The 17,586-nt window shown below is 38.7% G+C and overlaps 1 protein-coding gene across 3 annotated transcripts in view; it reads left to right on the top strand.

Annotated features, from left to right (window-relative positions):
* The window catches only part of LOC132831254 (myosin-9-like), a 176,235-nt gene that overhangs the window by 119,614 nt on the left and 39,035 nt on the right, over positions 1 to 17,586 (top strand). For all 3 annotated transcript variants that reach the window (XM_060849272.1, XM_060849274.1, XM_060849273.1), the window contains 9 exons: positions 2,228 to 2,421; positions 4,934 to 5,055; positions 5,620 to 5,689; positions 7,040 to 7,200; positions 9,239 to 9,347; positions 10,827 to 10,958; positions 12,231 to 12,437; positions 14,706 to 14,843; positions 14,994 to 15,117. In XM_060849272.1, the coding sequence (XP_060705255.1) occupies positions 2,228 to 2,421; positions 4,934 to 5,055; positions 5,620 to 5,689; positions 7,040 to 7,200; positions 9,239 to 9,347; positions 10,827 to 10,958; positions 12,231 to 12,437; positions 14,706 to 14,843; positions 14,994 to 15,117 (1,257 nt within the window). The remainder of the gene's footprint in view (positions 1 to 2,227; positions 2,422 to 4,933; positions 5,056 to 5,619; positions 5,690 to 7,039; positions 7,201 to 9,238; positions 9,348 to 10,826; positions 10,959 to 12,230; positions 12,438 to 14,705; positions 14,844 to 14,993; positions 15,118 to 17,586) is intronic.

Below are 17,586 nucleotides of genomic sequence, written 5' to 3'. Positions count from 1 at the left end.
TGGAGAATTTGAGGGGTAACTCGTTTATTTGCACTGGTTTAAAATATCAACTGAAAGCACAAATTGAGTCAATGTTGTAAGAGTGAAAAGTTAACTAAAATATTTTAGATGCTTTACCACAAGCTACAATGAATCTAATTTGAAAAGACATTGCAAGAGAAAACAGGAAAATGAAATTGTCAATTGCTGCAGTTAAATAACTTAAATTCCATTTTACAATCTTAGTTAATTGGAATTTGAAGGAATTAGAAATAGCTGTGCACTACTTAGTAATGTCATATGTTTGTATAGCCATTAAAGTAACTGCTAGAGGAGAAAAGATAGCTCTGCTATTTTTTCTTTCGACATGGGTCATTTTCATTATAGCTAATGGCTGCTGTGTTGGAGAATAACTGTTCCTTAGGTGCAGAATAGTTTCCCTACATTGCTGAGTTCTAAGTATGTCCCTAGGATGTTTGCTCTAAAGTTGCACTGTATGTGCTATGTAGAAATTACAGCTGAAGTTGAAAACTGTGGTGTAATTTGTTTATCCTACATGGGTGTTAAGATTGATTTCCCACATTTCAGTTAAAATGTAATTTGTTTTTACTAGTATGGATACTGTGATGCTGTAGCCAGTAGAAATGTCCTCAGGGTATCCATCATGGAGAATTCTATTTTGCATTACCGATTCTGTGCTCTGTTCACAATTTGAAACAGATGCTGCTGTCGCCGTTTGGAAGAGAAAGGGTCCCTTTTTGTTGTCTAGCCCAATTTTGATAACATCTGCCTTCTGCTTCATTACTTGGAGTATCTATGACTTGCCCAGCCAAACTAGTTGCAAAAGAGAAAAATATTTTTGAAAACATTATACATACACTGTGTTTGTTTGAACCTACAAGCAGCTTTGTGTAGATCATAGTAGCAAAACAGGTGAATACTTGTTTAACAGGTCTATGTCTTTCCACAAGGTGACCCAAATGTGGATATGCAAAGGCAATGTTTCTTGAACAAACTATTTGTAGATTTTGTGTGGTTATTGAGGTGTGAAGGGCACTGGTGCTGATGAGTGGCATGTTTTGTCATTTTGGACAAATATTTCTAAGTCTGTAGTATGACTGGCTGCAGAATAAAATTTGTTCTTTAACTGAAATGCAGCACTAAAGCTCCTGCTACATCAACTTTTCACTTTTCTTTCTAAACAACTTTCACAACCTAATTGCAAAGGGCTAATTGAAGGCATTTTTATCCTTTTGAGGTATGCATGTTTAACAATTGTGATTTATATCAACACATTTTGTATAAACTTGAGACCAAGCTAATTCCAGTCTGAGATAGGCTAGTACAAAAGATCAGTTGCTAACTAGCTGTGACAAATTGTCCTTGAGCATGTCCAAGTCTATTTTGATTTTTAGACATTTATACAATATTTTTGGTTCTTTATTTCACGATTCATTAATGAACATGGAATTCTTCTCTTATCTGAGACTTAATGTTGATATTTGTCCTGATACGGTTTTCAGTTTTATCTTCAGTTAAATAATATCATTTTTTATTCTCTGACCTCTTACAGAAATGCTGGTGTTTGTAATATACTTGAGTTCCTTAAACTTAATCTCTGAATCCTTCTCACTCTTCCAAACACTTCTTAAACAACTTCTATGAACTCTGAAATTTCCCATTTTTTCAGAAGTTATGCCATTGCTATTTGGCTAATTGCACAAGACAGCAATTGTTATCAACAGAATATAATCATAACCTTAGGTTTACACATTTTTCAATACTCTTGAAATCTATTGCGATTCTATCTGTTGACTTGCTTATTTGCCACCGTGCATTGCAGTGTCTGCCTAGGTTAGATTCACCTACCATTTTATTAAAGGTTTTGGCACCTTTTTTGAATGTAATCAATTTCTCTGTATTTAAGTGTAATTTGAAAAGCTAATACCAGGAAATGGGTTGAGAAGACTTTTATACTATTTTCTTCCCATATTTATTTTAATTTCTACTGAATATTGCAGCATTTAATTTTGAACTTTTTTCTATATTCGCTTGAACTATTAAAGAGAAATGTCTAAGGTTTTGAAATATCACCTGTGTGGGTTAATCAATTGCTGCAGCTTTTCAGTGTTTAATTACTGCTTGCTGTCACTACTCACCACATTACTACCTTTTACCACATCTCTCGTCTTCACAGTTTTCTACATTGCTAACATGGTTAATCAACTTAGATTCATTGCTTTCTCAGTGGACCGCATTGTTGGACTGGATCAAGTTGTAGAGATGTCCCATACAGCATTGCCTGGTGCATTCAAAACCAAAAGGGGTATGTTCCGCACAGTTAGTCAACTTTACAAAGAGCAGCTTTCAAAATTGATGGCTACATTGAGGAACACCAACCCTAACTTTGTACGCTGCATTATTCCTAACCACGAGAAGAAGGTAAGTCCATGATCTGTCAGTTTATGAAAGAGGTAGGGAGGGTCACACAATTGATTGAAAAGCCAATTATAACCGCAAAAGAGTCATCAAGTAAGGCTGTGAGGATTGAGCCAAAATACATAAAGAAATTGCACTGTGTGTACGACAGACTCCCAAATCATAAGGAAATGAAAAAGCAAATATGTAGGCACATCCCTCGAGTGATCTAATCCAGGTGTGCAGGGGACAATTTCAAAACTTTCAGATAGCGCAATGAGGGGAGAACAGTGTAGAACTTCAAAAAGACGGAACCAAGTTGGTGGAATGAGCAGCGAGCAAAATTTTAAATTGTTTATGGCTGGAAGTGTGTGTGTGTCTATCTAGTGGGAGTCCCCAAGGCTTAGGCCTCGGTCCCTTTTTGTCATTATATCAGTGATTTGGACTTCATCTTACAGGCACTAAGAAATTTATGGATTATTCAAAAATTGGCCATGGGACCGATGGGAAGAAGGCTGTTGAGTGCAATAATTTGGAGATGCTGGTGTACAACTGTGTACTCTACAACAACCCGATGGAGTGGCACTCCGAAAGCTAGTGCTTCCAATTCAACCTGTTAGACTATAACCTGGTGTTGTGATTTTTAACTTTGTTGAGTGCAAGATATGTTTAATAGTTTCAGGTGGGTGGTGGAATAGTGGCAAGTGAAATTTAATCTGGAGAAGTGTGGTTTAATGCATTTAGATAAGATTAAGAGCAGGGATATTATACTGAAACTGTAGAAAATATTATTCCAAAGCTGGAGTACTGCATATTGTTTTGAACATTAGCAAAGATATGATTATACTAGAGATGATACAGATGGGCTTAGCGAGGTGGTTGTCAGGAATGCAGAATTTTAGCTATGAGGAAAGATCGCATAGAGTTTCAGAACTGAGGAGCCTAAAAGGTATCTAATTGTGAAGTTCATTAATTTGAGGGGTTTGGGTATGAGTCAATTATTCCCATTATTCTTTCGAATCTATATCAGAGGGCATTTATGCAGAGTCACAGGTACATTCAAGGGGTTGTTTATTACCCAGAGAGTGACTGAGTTCTCAAAGCCTGAAAGAGTGGTAAGAGATTAGAAAAGGTCAACAGTTTTCAAAAGTATTTGGATATGCACATAAATGCAAGATCTTACAAGATTATATGCTATGGACCAACAGCTGGAAAGGAGAATGAGGCTTGATCATTAGTTGGCCATTACAGATGCAATGGGCCAATTGGCTGCTTTCAGTAGTGTAAATTTGAGACTTCTGTCTTGCCTTGAGAGTTTATTAAAGTGAACTATTTTGAGCTAAGCCCCAAGTGCAAAATCTTTACAATTCTGAATAATCTATGAGCATCGTATTACACCTGTGCTTATATTAGGTAAAACCACACCGCCCTGTGGCCCAACATTTCAACTCCCCCCTCCCACTCTGCCAAGGACATGGAGGTCCTGGGCCGCCTCCACCACTGCTCCCTCACCATCCGAAGCCTGGAGGAAGAACGCCTCATCTCCCGCCTCAGAACACTTCAACCCCAGGGCATCAATGTGAACTTCACCAGTTTCCTCATTTCCCCTTCCCCCACCTCATCCCAGTTCCAAACTTCCAGCTCTGCACTGTCCCCATGACTTGTCCTACCTGCCTGTCATCTTTTCCACCTGTGCTCTCCACCCTCCCCCCGACCCACCACCTTCATACCCTCCCCAACTCACTTATTGTACTCTATGCTACTTTCTCCCCATTCCCACCCCCCTCCCATTTATCTCTCCACCCTTCAGGCACTCTGCCTGTATTCCTGATGAAGGGCTTTTGCCCGAAACATCGATTTTACTGCTCCTCTGATGCTGTCTGAACTTCTGTGCTTTTTCAGCACCACGAAACTGTGCTTATATTAACCTGGTAAATCAGGGTTATTGCCAAAACAGCCTTGCATAATTTCCCAGTGAAGAAAAGTTTGCACAACTTTAAATGTACTTTTTGATAAAAGCAAAATACTGCTGATCCTGAAAATCTGAAACGAACTCCATGCTAGAGAAACTCAGCAGGTCTGGCAGCGTTGTGAAAAGAGAAACGATGAATGTTTTACTGAACTCTAATATTTTTGTTTCTCTCTCTGCAATTGTTGCCAGATCTGCTAAACTTATTTATAAATTTGGTAAAAACAAGGGCTGCGGATGCTGGAAACCCGAGTCTGGATTAGAGTGGTGCTGGAAAAGCGCACAGGTCAGGCAGCATCCAAGGAGCAGGATTTTCCTGCACCTTGGATGCTGCCCGACCTGTGCTTTTCCAGCACCACTCTAATCCTTATTTATAGATTTGGCAGTCTAAGTTGACAAGAACTAGGGAAACAAATTAAAAGTTAGATTTCTGTATTTTGGGCTAGTCATTTCAGCTTGATCTTGGAGTTCTGAGTCATGTGCCATTACCTAATGTGTCATCTCCTTTATATGATGTAGTTTACAGTAAAAATGCTTTAAACTTTTTCCTCCTTTTGATTTTAATAGTCTGGAAAACTGGAAGCTCACCTTGTTTTGGATCAGTTACGATGCAATGGTGTCCTTGAGGGTATTCGGATCTGTAGACAGGGATTTCCCAACAGGATTGTGTTTCAGGAATTCCGTCAAAGGTAATCTGCCTTAACGTTTCCAATCGTGAATGTGTCTATATGTTGCAGAATAATAAAGCAAACTAGTTTTAGCAAAAAAAGAACTTCTGTCCATGTGTTCGTTCTTGTAATCAAAAGGGCAGTAACAGTATAAATATGTGGTTTAATTATGGAAGGCCAGGTTGAAAGGTGACATCGTTTTGGAACAAAATTGAGTTTTTAAAAAAACGTTGTGTAGATTTTTGTACTCTGGTTATGAAGGATGAAATGGGAATCTATATTTACTGGGTTTAGATTTTTTAGTGATACATACTACTTGACTCACTTTGTCCCAATTCTAAGTACATGCCCAGAAAATATCTGTTTTGATCGCCTTTGCTAGTTGAGTAACAAAATTTTCGCAGTACTATGTTGTGTAGGTTATTGTCAAATCATTCAGCCTAAACTGAAATAGTTTTTTTAATTGTTCATGAAGATAGCTAATATTTGGTCAATTTTGTTAATAGACTTATGTAGTTGCATTGTGCATAAGTGAGCTGGTAGTTTGTTTGTTTTTGATGTTGATTTGTTGTCTTTTTCTTGCAGATATGAAATCCTTACTCCTAATTCAATTCCTAAAGGTTTCATGGATGGAAAGCAGGCTTGTGTACTTATGGTATGCAATTTTAAAACTGATCATAGATTTGAGTATTTTCTAGCTTGCTTGTAATTTTTAAAAATTTTTAATGAGATGTGGGTATCATTTGACAAGGGCAGCATTTAATGCATGATGTGAATGTCTGAGCACCAATACCTGATTCAACATGAAGTATGGTTATAAGCATTGTTTTGTTATGACTATGGAAGATTTTTTGGATTCTCTTGTTACAAATTTCATCCACCTTTTTTTATTCTCGCCTTTCCTCAGAACTTTATATACTTGGCTTGGTTTTCACTTGTATAATCAACCTGATGCTTGTCACACATGCCCCTTTTTGTATTTTATCCATTTATACTCGTCTGCTTGAGTTGCATTGGTCCCACTTTCCAAAATATTTTGAATATTCCAGGAATCTAAAGCCCTGTCTCCTGCTTGTCTCCAGCCATGCATTTATCTGTTCTGGTCTCCTATTGCTATACTCATGTGGTGTACTGAGCGCAATCTAGAGATTACAGTCTTCGAGGTCATGATTTAGGTGTTCTTCCAGACTCTCTCCAATCTGCAGAATCGCTTCCCTCTTTCTATGTCTCACTGGTCCTAGCTGTTGACCCATCTCCTTGAATTGCTCCACAACTGCTCTGTAACATCCTTGACACAAAGGAGGAAGCATGCTTACGTGGAGACAAGTCTGCAGTAGCTGAAAACTTTTCAGTTCTTCTAATTAGAGGATCCCCATCATTACTGCATTCTGCATCTTCCACCTGACCCTGTAGAGCTGAGTAGAGGAATTGAGGGCTAGAGGGAAAGGACAGGGAAGTGAATGTGACAAGTGAATGTGAACATAAATCTGACGAGTATCATATCTGCATATTTCTATTGAATGGTGGAGCAGGCTCCAGAAACTAATTAGCCTACTCCTTTTTCTATTTCATATGATTTGTGGAATAATCTATCTCCAGTTGTGATCCTCAGTGGAGCCAGCATTCCAACTTTGCTTGCAGAAAAAATATTTAAATTTAGTGATCTAAATATAAAATGAAATTGCCAGTTCTGTGAAATTTAGTTACCTCGTTTTTTGTTTGTCTAATGTTTTGTTTGAAATATAGTTTTACATGTGTTAGCATTAATCTTAATAGAGCTTACAGTGTAAGCCTAGACAATGACATTGTTGCAACAAAATCTTATCTTGGCATCTACTGATGCTTGTGATTCTGTAGACACCATTGGCTCTCTAACAGGGCTAAGAAAGCTGACTATTCAAAATGATATTTAACACGTCATTCCATGAGTTTCAAATCATGAACCCATCGGGTGACACTGATTTATAGCTGTACCTTGAAAAAATTAACTCTTGGATTCTTGCAGATCAAAGCTCTTGAGTTGGATCCTAATCTGTACCGGATTGGACAGAGCAAGGTGTTCTTCCGTGCTGGTGTATTGGCTCATCTTGAGGAAGAGCGAGACTTGAAGATCACTGATGTCATCATAGAATTCCAAGCTTTGTGCAGAGGTTACTTGGCAAGAAAGTAAGGGATCTGTTTTTGGATTGCTTCGTTTAATTCTAGGGTAAATTTGGTCTCTTTGCCAGTCATGCCCTAACCTTGTTAAAACTGGGTATGAATTAATCTAGTTCTTTTGCTTAAACTAAGTAAATTTATGAATTTTAAGAAATATTATTCCAATGTCCATTTGCCTATCTGGAGGTATAAGTGGAACGCGGAGTGACATTTCCTTGTGATGTAATGTGACTGCGATCAATACTCTCTCACCAGGTTTTTAACGCTGGTACATAATCACGCATGTATCTATGCTTTGCTCCTCCTACTCTCCCTCTTCCTGTTCCATATCCTTTATCCCTGATCATCATTGCTTGGTAATTGGAAACTCACTTTGTTTCGTTGTCCTATTCTCAGTTCCTCAAAATCATCCCTCTTCCAATTTATTAACTTGGTTTTCAATAATTATGATCACCCTTAACACGTTTTAAAGTGGTCACTTGCATGTTTCTGTATTTTTTAATTCTCTTCTCTGATTCAGTAAGGTTATTGCGTGCAGTTCTGGTCTCCTTCCTATCGGAAGGATGTTGTGAAACATGAAAGGGTACAGAAAAGATTTACAAGGATGTTGTCTAGGTTGGAAGATTTGACCTGTAGGGAGAGACTGAATGGGCTAGGTTATCTCTGGAGCGACAGAGGCTGAGGGGTAACCTTGTAGAAGTTTACAAAATCATGAGGGGCATGGATAGGGTATATAGACAAGTTATTTTCCCTGGGGTGGGGGAGTCCAGAGCAAGAGAGCATAAATTCAGGATGAGAGGGGGAAGATTTAAAGGGACCTTTTCACAGTTTGGTGCGTGTATGGAATGAGCTGCAGAGGACATGGTGGAGGCTGGTACAATTACAGCATTTAAAAGGCATCTGGATAGGTTTATGATTAGGAATGGTTTAGAGGGATATGGGTCAAGTGCTGGTAAATGGGACTAGATTAGGTTAGGATACCTGATTTGGCATGGGTGAGTTGGATCTATTTACGTGCTGTATATCTGATTCTGAGACTCTACGAAGAATATATCGAGTTGGAAAGGAGTCTGTACATATTGTAGAAATTCCATTCAATTCTCCCTTTCTTCCACCTCTGGTTCAGTTAATATAAAGTAGTTGAAATCCCTCATTATTACTTGTTTTCCAAACTCAATTTCCTAACTTGTCTGAATATTTTTCTCCACCTCACTTTCACAATGAGGTGGTCTGTAGAGTACACTACCACTGCAATTGAACCTTTTATTGTATTTTTATCCATATCTGTTATGAAATGGCAAAAAGAGTAAGCCGCCATCATCATCTTCAGTCTGCTTTACTATTGTAGATCGTGGCTGATATTCTCTCTCACTGTTATATTGCTCTATTGTCCTCATATCCATGATGTCATTTAACTAGAAGTCTTTGTCTCGACTTAATTAATGACCAAGCTTCCATATCATCTAAGAGAACAAAGGTTAATCACCCGCTAAATGAAGTTCCTTTTGTGGTGCTACATGGCTTGCCTTTTATTCTGTTCCCTCAGATTCTAGACATCACAGCTTTTTAAAGAATTCTTTAAGTTTCTGAGATGGCCTGTCATTTCCAATCTCCTGAATTTATTATGAGGGCAGACTTGGCATCTCCAAAATCAGTCTTACAAATGTCATTAGCACTGTGCACACTTGAATCTTTTTATTAATTGCAATTAATTTATCCTGAATAAATATAGTTACTCCATTTACTCCTTTCTTCCCTTTTTTTAAAAAAAAATCACGTTTTACTCTGCAAATTTATTCTTGATCCTCATTTTCCTGCAGTCATATCTTGGTGGTTACTACAGTATCTAATTTACACAATATGTTGGCCTTCACTTTTGCTGTTTTATATGGCTACTATTTCTGTACAGACGTTTTGACTCCTTTAATGATTCTACTTATTTGTATGGTTAACCATCCTTCAAATTCCTGTTTTATAACCCTTTCATCTATGAATTTACTGTTGTACTGCTTTTAGGAGCTTTATTTTAATAGCCAGTGTATTGCAGGGCCTTTGCTCGACGCCAGCAACAGTTGAATGCTATGAAAGTGATACAGAGGAACTGTGCCGCTTACTTGAAACTGCGGAACTGGCAATGGTGGAGATTGTTCACAAAGGCAAGTATTTGGTCAACCCCTAAGGCATGGGCAACAAAGTTCCTTGACTTAACACTTGCTTGTAGGCTGTTCTCCTTTACCTGGATATTAACATGGATAGTAATTAGTGACTTTGCATGACCAATGGATACTCAAATTTAAAAAGCACTGGAAATGCCCAGAAAGGTCAGCAGATCCTGTGAAGAAATACAAGGTTAACATTTCAGGTTGGTAGCTCTTTTGTCAAATGTTGGCATAATTGAGAGAAATTTTCCCAATGAGACATGCTATAATCAGAACTTTATCCTCTAAAAATAGTTGATGCAAAACTTACAAGAGAAGAAACAGTTGTTAGGATAATAATTGATGATGAATAGTTCGTTTATGAATTTGAAGTATAGAATTCTCATGAAATCATTAGTAGAAATCACTCCTTAGTCTTCAATTTGAAATACTCTGGACAATTCTGAGCAGTTTAGAAAAAAATTTCAATACTTTGGAAAGGATGCAGAAGAAATGCCCTGAGGTAAAGACTTGCAGTTATGAGAAGTTAAAGTTAGACTGCATCTTGGGACAAGGAAAGTTGAGTTGACAGACATTTTTGTGATAGGTTAAAAGAAACGCAATTTGATCTGGCAACCAATCAATAACTAGAGATTGTAAACTTAATAATTGACAAAACATAAAGTTGGGAGTGAGAACAGATGATGTATGTAAGAACTTGAGGTTTGGAACACTCCATTTGAAAAGCTAGTGGAAGATTATTCTCTAAATAGTTTTGAAAGGTAGGTTGACAGGTTCTTAAGGATGAGGAACTTTTTGAGGATTATGGGCAAAACTTAGGTGATTTTGAAGCAACCCAATCAAAGAGCAAGCGCTGATGACAGCCAAGTATATTGTTTTACAATGTTTCCATAAATTCCACAGGCAAAGTGGCCAGAAGCGCAGATGTTACTGTTGTATCCATCCATTTCTTGCTTTTTTTTTTAAACCATTTCAATCCACGTATGTCACCACTTGTCTTGGTAAAAGGCAATGTCATGAATTAACTAAGAACGTTCAACTGAAAATTTTCAAGATTTTAAAAATATAATATGTATTTGCTAAATCACTCTTACCATAATTTAACTACGTGTGATTTAGAAACAAAAACAGAAGTTATTGGAAACACTGATCAGGTCTGGCAGCATCTGTGAAGAGAAATCGAAGTTAATGTTTTGGGTCTGATGACTCTTCCTCAACCATATCTGAAATGTTAACTTTGATTTCTCTTCACAGATTCTGTCAGATCTGCTGAGCTTATCCAGCAACTTCTGATTTCATGCCTGATTTACAGCATCCACAGTTCTTTTGGTTTTTATTAAGATGTGATATAAACTGTCATGTGAAACAACTGAGGTCTATTACCCTGAATTGTTATCTTTGTGTACAAGCATTTTTAATTCATCTGAAAAATTATCAATTGGATTGTTTCTTCTAACAATGATTATTAATACACAGGTGAAGCCATTGCTTCAGGTGAGTCGACAAGAGGAGGAAATGATTGCCAAAGAGGATGAGTTGTTGAAAACCAAGGAGAAACAGTTGCAAGCAGAGAATAGATTGACTGAACTGGAGGAGCAACACACCCAGGTGAATAGTTGCCTTCATAAGGATTAATGTTCATTTAAGCCCTGTATTAGTAGCATCATCTAACAGTGAAATAAAATATTTGTGAGCATTAATAGGAATATAATTCCATAAAGCGTGACAGGACCTCCTTTGTGATATCACTTGGAGAGCACTGACTTCACTGGAAGGAGATGGTGGGACAGCAATTTCACTGGACTATTCCTCTAATGCTGAAATTATACTTGTATTAATTGAGTAATCCAATCTAATGGTGGTGGATCTTGATATAAATTTGATTTAATTGGACCATATGGAGAATGTTCAAGTTTATAAAACATCTCCATTCAATTTTGCCTCATCTGACTTTATGACCTTTTTCAAAGAAGCTCATATATATTTCTCCAAGTATCACCCAATGTGCACTCCATGTTCAAAGGTTATTCATTTTATATTTGCCATTTAATAACAGTTGGAATTGAAATGTTAATGGAGCATTGATATTGGTTACGTAGATTAAAATGATTTAAAATCAATTTTAGTACTGCGTTATTATGAATTAGTATAATTTGAAGGGAACTGGGAAATGTCAACTGATGAATGCATATTGAAAACAGCCCTCTGAAGACACGAGAGCCCAAATAATCTATGCTGCACTATATCTCTGTGCACTTTGTGTGCAGTGTAGCTACTCTCAATGTGAGGAGGACGAAGCCATTTCATAACCAATCTGTGATGTCATCTAGAATTAACTGACCCTGGGGAGAAAGCATTTAAAGTATTCCAAGTTTGTAAATAGTTCTGAATTGAATGACTGTTGGCCTGTCTTGAGGTTTCAAGTACTTCACATAGGGTGGTGGGCATTTGGAACGCATTGCCAGCAGAGCTGGTAAAGGCAGGCACGATAGATTCATTTAGGATGCATCTGGACAGATGCATGAGGTAGATGGGGAGCAGAGGTATACAAATGTTTAGAGTTGATCAACCGGTTTAGACAGTATGTTTGGATCGGATCAGGCTTAAAGGGCCGAAGGGCCTGTTCTTTGTTCTTTGTTCTCTTTGTTCATCTATATTGTTCCCTGGGAGCACTCCTTGACCTGACAGTGCAAATATCTCAGAATTTTCCAGTCGAGAAAATTATTTTTAACACTGGATAATATTTTGGTCAGTGTATTTCTCCTCATGCAAACACATTCACTCACTCCATAAGAGAGGTTAATTATGAAAATTTTGGGAGATGATGGTCTGTGGTTGCTATTTTAATTCTCATACTTCAACTTGCCATTTGACTTGCAGTTGTTGGTTGAGAAGTCTGCTCTGCAGGAGCAACTACAGGCTGAGACTGAGCTCTGCGCTGAAGCAGAGGAGATGAGGGCACGACTTGCAACCAAGAAGCAGGAGCTGGAGGAGATTCTCCATGATCTGGAAGCAAGAGTGGAGGAGGAGGAGGAACACTGTCAGCAGCTAATAACTGATAAGAAGAAAATGCAACAAACAATGCAGGTAAAGTTGTGTCTTGAAGAATATGCTGGGCTTTTAGAATTGCTGGATTAAATCACCACCTCCATCCAAACCTAACATTTAAGGAAATGAAATATCAGTTCATTTTTACCTTCATAGGAAATGGTAGTTATTTTGGTTTGAGAATATGTGCAGTGTTTAGTCTATTGGATATTATATCACCTTGAAAAATAAGTCAGCAGGCACTGGGATTTTCTGTTAAGGGGAGTTGATTGCAACCCATGTCAAGGCAACCACTGTTAGTTTGTAGCACCTCTTGCAACAATTGATTATGATCAGATCATGAGCTTGTTGGAGGAACTGATAGGACATCAACTGTTGGCAGTATCTCATACTGATTTGCATTGTGAAATATGAAGGTACAAAAATGATTAAAACTATTGGTCCAGCCAGATTGTCCCATGCCTCTGTATCATAATACATGGACCCGTCTGCTCCTACCCCTCAACAAAAAGCTGTATAATTTCCTCAAAGGTCGAAGTGCAAACCAGTTAAGAGAATATAAATTCCATAATATTCCCTAACTTCATTAGACAGTGAAATCTAGAACCGAGGATACTTGAACTGATTTTATGCAATAGCTACTCGAGGTGATCTAAGTTAGAAAATTGTATAGCTCTAAAAACAAAAGCCAAAGTAACTGGAGAAACTCAGCAGGTCTGGCAGTGTCTGAAGAAGAGGCAGTCAACATTTCAGGTCCAGTGACACTTTGGAACTGTTCTGAAGAAGGGTGACTCAACCCGAAACATTAACTCTGCTTGCTCTCTACAGATGCTGCTAGACCTGAGTTTCTCCAGCTGTTTCTGCTTTAGTTTCAAATTTTCAGCATCCGCAGTCATTTCTTTGTTTAATGGTTCAGTTCTGTCTTGAATGATGCCTGTGTGTTCTATGTTTCCAAGCTGGCATGCTCCATGAATCTACTTTGAAAAGGAACATTTCCTAACAGCTAACTAATTCAGTTTGTTTTTGTTTTTGTAACCTGAGAATGATGATCAGATTGAGCTTCAAAGTTTTTGCTTTCTGGCTAATAATGAGTAATGATACTTTTCACAAGTGTCCAGAAAGTTTGAAATGTTAGTTAATGTTCAGTGAACAACCCGTCAATTGAGTATGTTTAATCAGATGCGGTTTGTGCAGAATCACTCCCACTCTTTTTTATGAGGCAATGTGCAACCTGCATGCAGCAACTGCAGCGATGTGAGTTTTTATTCTGGAGTTGGTCTTCTCCCAGTTTAAACCTGCCTTTTTCTACATTACCATCCACTCTGACTACTTCCACATTCAGTCAAAAAAGGTTATTGGATCAGTGGCTAGAATTTGAAGTTACATCTTTTCTTCTGCTAGAAAGGCTGATGTCCCTCATCTGCCTGGAGCTATCTGGTTTCACATTTCTGCCTGCAGTCCTAAACCAAGATTGACAAATGAAGCCTGTCAGTGGGAGTTTGATTTAGGGTGGCTATTTAAAACAGATTATTTGGAACTTGTGGATGATGAGCTTATCAATTCTTCACCATTATGGCCCTTCCTTATGCCTTTGATCACCGTAGTAATTTATACATAACCTATGGCTTATAACACGTGTGTGTGTTAAATAGATTTGTAGATTGGAAAAAAAAGTTTTTTTTTCACTGTTCTATTTTCTTGATTCATCATTCAGTTGGTCTAGAGAAAGTTGTTAACTCCCCAGGTTAAGCCTGAAAGATACTTGGTTGCAAGGATAGAGAGAGGTTCACTTGTGCTTTTAAGAGAAATTATTTGATTTGTTGGGATATGCATGATTACAGTTTTGCTAGCTGAAATCTTCAGTGAGATTCTTCAAAATCAAAATGTGACATTTAGGAGTTAAGGGTAAGCTTTGGCCTGACTGTTCAGTTGGACACATCACTCGTTTCTTTCTTGAATGTAAGTGGGACTAATGGTTTAATTTTAACACAACGTTTGAACTGTAGCAACTAAGAACTTCATAAGCCCATAGATTTGGAGGAGGTTGGAAAACAGAATTTGTTTAAAAAATTCTATCTTCAACTTAGTGGAAAGCTGGTCCAAAAGGTTTGAGTTGGAATTGATGGTGCCATGAATCTGGCTGTTGCTCGTGTGTACATAATATATATTGTCTGTTTGCTGTTCCACGTTTTTGCAATTGAATGGATATGGAGAAGGTGTCTGAATACTCTGAAGTTGGGAAAAGGTTGCTTATTGTTTTTAGGGAATGCGTGATAATAATGCTCAAGTTAATTTCTGGATTTCCAGGAATTGGAGGAACAACTGGAAGAAGAGGAGGCAACTCGACAAAGAATGCAACTGGAAAAGAGTAATCTTGATTGTAAACTGAAGGCCATGAGTGATGAAATCTTTGTACTGGAAGATCAGAGCAGTAAACTCATGAAGGTTGGTAGTTTTTATAAAAAAAAGTCTTTTATGTACAACATATAGTTTCCTCAAATGGAAATAGAAGTTGTGAAGTATCTCCTATAATGACGTTCATTACCTCAGTATATTGGTTTATTTTTAATACACTGTATGCATGTGGATCCACAGGAAAAAAAACTGATGGAGGACAGAATAGCAGAGTTCACCACTAACCTTGCAGAAGAAGAAGAGAAGTCCAAAAGTCTGACCAAACTCAAGGCTAAACATGAAACCATGATTACAGATCTGGAAGGTGAGGAACTAAATCAGCCTGTTTACCTGCATCATTATTGTGTATAGTTGTGTTAATATATGTATTAAACCTATTTTTGCAGTCTTTGTTCAATTTCAAGTCATGATGCTTGTCGTAATTCATCTTGGCTGAAAGTGTTGCTGGAAAAGCGCAGCAGGTCAAGCAGCATCCAAGGAGCAGGAAAATTGATGTTTCGGGCATGAGCCCTTCAGAAATGAGGAGAGTGTGCCAAGCAGGCTAAGATAAAAGGAGGGGAGGGGTGTTGGAAATGCGGTAGGTGGAAGGAGGCTAAGGTGAGGGTGATAGGTTGGAGTGGAGGTGGGGGCAGAGATGGTCAGGAAGAAGATCGCAGGTTAGGAAGGGGGTGCTGAGTTCGAGGGTTGGGACTGAGACAAGGTGGGGGGAGGGGAAATGAGGAAACTGGAGAAATCTGAGTTCATCCCTTGTGGTTGGAGGGTTCCTAGGCGGAGGATGAGGCGCTCTTCCTCCAGCCGTCATGTTGCTATGGTTTGGCTATGGTCCATCGCAGTCTCAGTCTCAACCCTCGAACTCAGTACCACCTTCCTAACCTGCAATCTTCTTCCTGACCCCTCCGCCCCCACCCCCACTCCGACCTATCACCCTCACCTTAACCTCCTCCCACTTATCGCACTTCCAACGCCTCTCTCCCAAGTCCCTCCTCCCTACCTTTTATCTTAGCCTGCTTGGCACACTCTCCTCATTCCTGAAGAAGGGCTCATGCCCGAAACGTCAATTCTCCTGCTCCTTGGATGCTGCCTGACCACCTGCGCTTTTCCAGTAACACATTTTCAGCTCTAATCTCCAGCATCTGCCGTCCTCACTTTCTCCTAGATAATTCATCTTGGACCCTGTTTAGGTGATTTGCATTCAATCTTTTGTTTGAAATGATGTTTGAACTGTGGTAAAGAAGTTCATCTTGAATATTAATTATTTTGCACATTTCTCCGGATGTGGATGTAACAGAAAAGGAATGCTCTGTATTCTTATCCCTAGTTGCATTGAATTTTAATTTTGTGCGCCTATTAGGTGGATTGGCCAATTTAATTTGCCAATAGTGTCCAGGGATGTGTAGGCTAGGAGGATTAGCCATGGTAAATGTGGAGTTATGGGGTTAGGGTGGGGTGAATGGTCTCTTTCCACACTGTAAGGATTCTAGGATACTATAATTTTACTATTGAATAGTTTGCTCATGGTTTTGAGTATGGTGCTGGAAAAGAACGGCAGGTCAGGCAGCATCTGAAGAGCAGGAGAATCGTCATTTTGGGCATAAGCACTTCATCAGGTTTGCTCTGGCACTTGGATTCACAGAGCACAGAAACGGACACTTCAGTCAAACTCATACATGTCGACCAGATATCCTAATCTAATCTATTCCCATTTGCCAGCACTCGGCCCATATCCCTCTAAACTCTTTCTATGCATGCATCAATTCAGCTGCCTTTTAACTGCTGTAATTGTACTAGCCTATACCACTTCCTCTGGCATCTTATTCCAGATACCACCTTCTGTGTGAAAAGGTCCCTTTTATATCTTTCTCTTCTCACCCTAAACCTATGCCCTCCAGTTCTGGATTCCTTCACCCCAGGGAAAATACTCTCTATTTATCCTATCCATGCCCCTCTTGATTTTATAAATCTCCATAAGATCACCCTTCAGCCACCGATGCTCCAGGGAAAACAGCCCCAGCCTATTCAACTTCTCCCTATAGTTCAAATCCTCCAATCCTGGTATCATCCTTGTAAATCTTTTCTGAACCCTTTCAAGTTTCACAACATCCTTCTGACAGGAAGGAGACCAGAATTGAATGCAATATTCCAAAAGTGGCCTAACCAATGTCCTGTACAGCCGCAACATGATCTCCCAACTCCTGTACTCAATACTCTGACCAATAAAGAAAAGCATACCAAATGCTGCCTTCTCTATCCTACTTTCAAAGAGCTATGAACCTGCACTCCAAGTCTTTATTCAGCAGCACTCCCTAGGATCTTAAAGTGCATAAGTCCTGCTCTGATTTGCTTTTCCAAAATGCTGCACCTCATGTTGTATGTAAATTAAACGCCATCTGCCACTCCTCGGCTCATTGGCCTATCTGATCAAGGTCCTGTTCTCCTCTGAGGTAACCACCTTCGCTGGAGGTTTCAAAGGATAATTCAAAATTAATCACTGTAATTCTGGTTCGACAACATAGTAAGGACAGAAGGTTTGCCACTTAAAAAGGATCAGTTGACAACTTTGCAACAAACTTCTGATACCTTGTCATTTTGAATATATTTTTAAAAACTGGAGTTAACTACTCAAACTGCCATGGTGGGATTTCATCTGGCCTCGTCTGGATTAATAGTCCTGGTCTCTGAATTAGCAATCCAGTATAATCGCTACATTGCCATGTCACTGAGTGCTTTTTAGTCCTGGAGTATTCTGAAATCACTGTCTCTTTGAAGATAGCAT

This window comes from Hemiscyllium ocellatum, chromosome 33 (assembly GCF_020745735.1).
Source record: "Hemiscyllium ocellatum isolate sHemOce1 chromosome 33, sHemOce1.pat.X.cur, whole genome shotgun sequence".
Lineage (NCBI taxonomy): Eukaryota > Metazoa > Chordata > Chondrichthyes > Orectolobiformes > Hemiscylliidae > Hemiscyllium > Hemiscyllium ocellatum.
The sequence above is the reverse complement of the archived record's forward strand: the minus strand, read 5'-3'. Positions and strand labels throughout refer to the sequence as shown.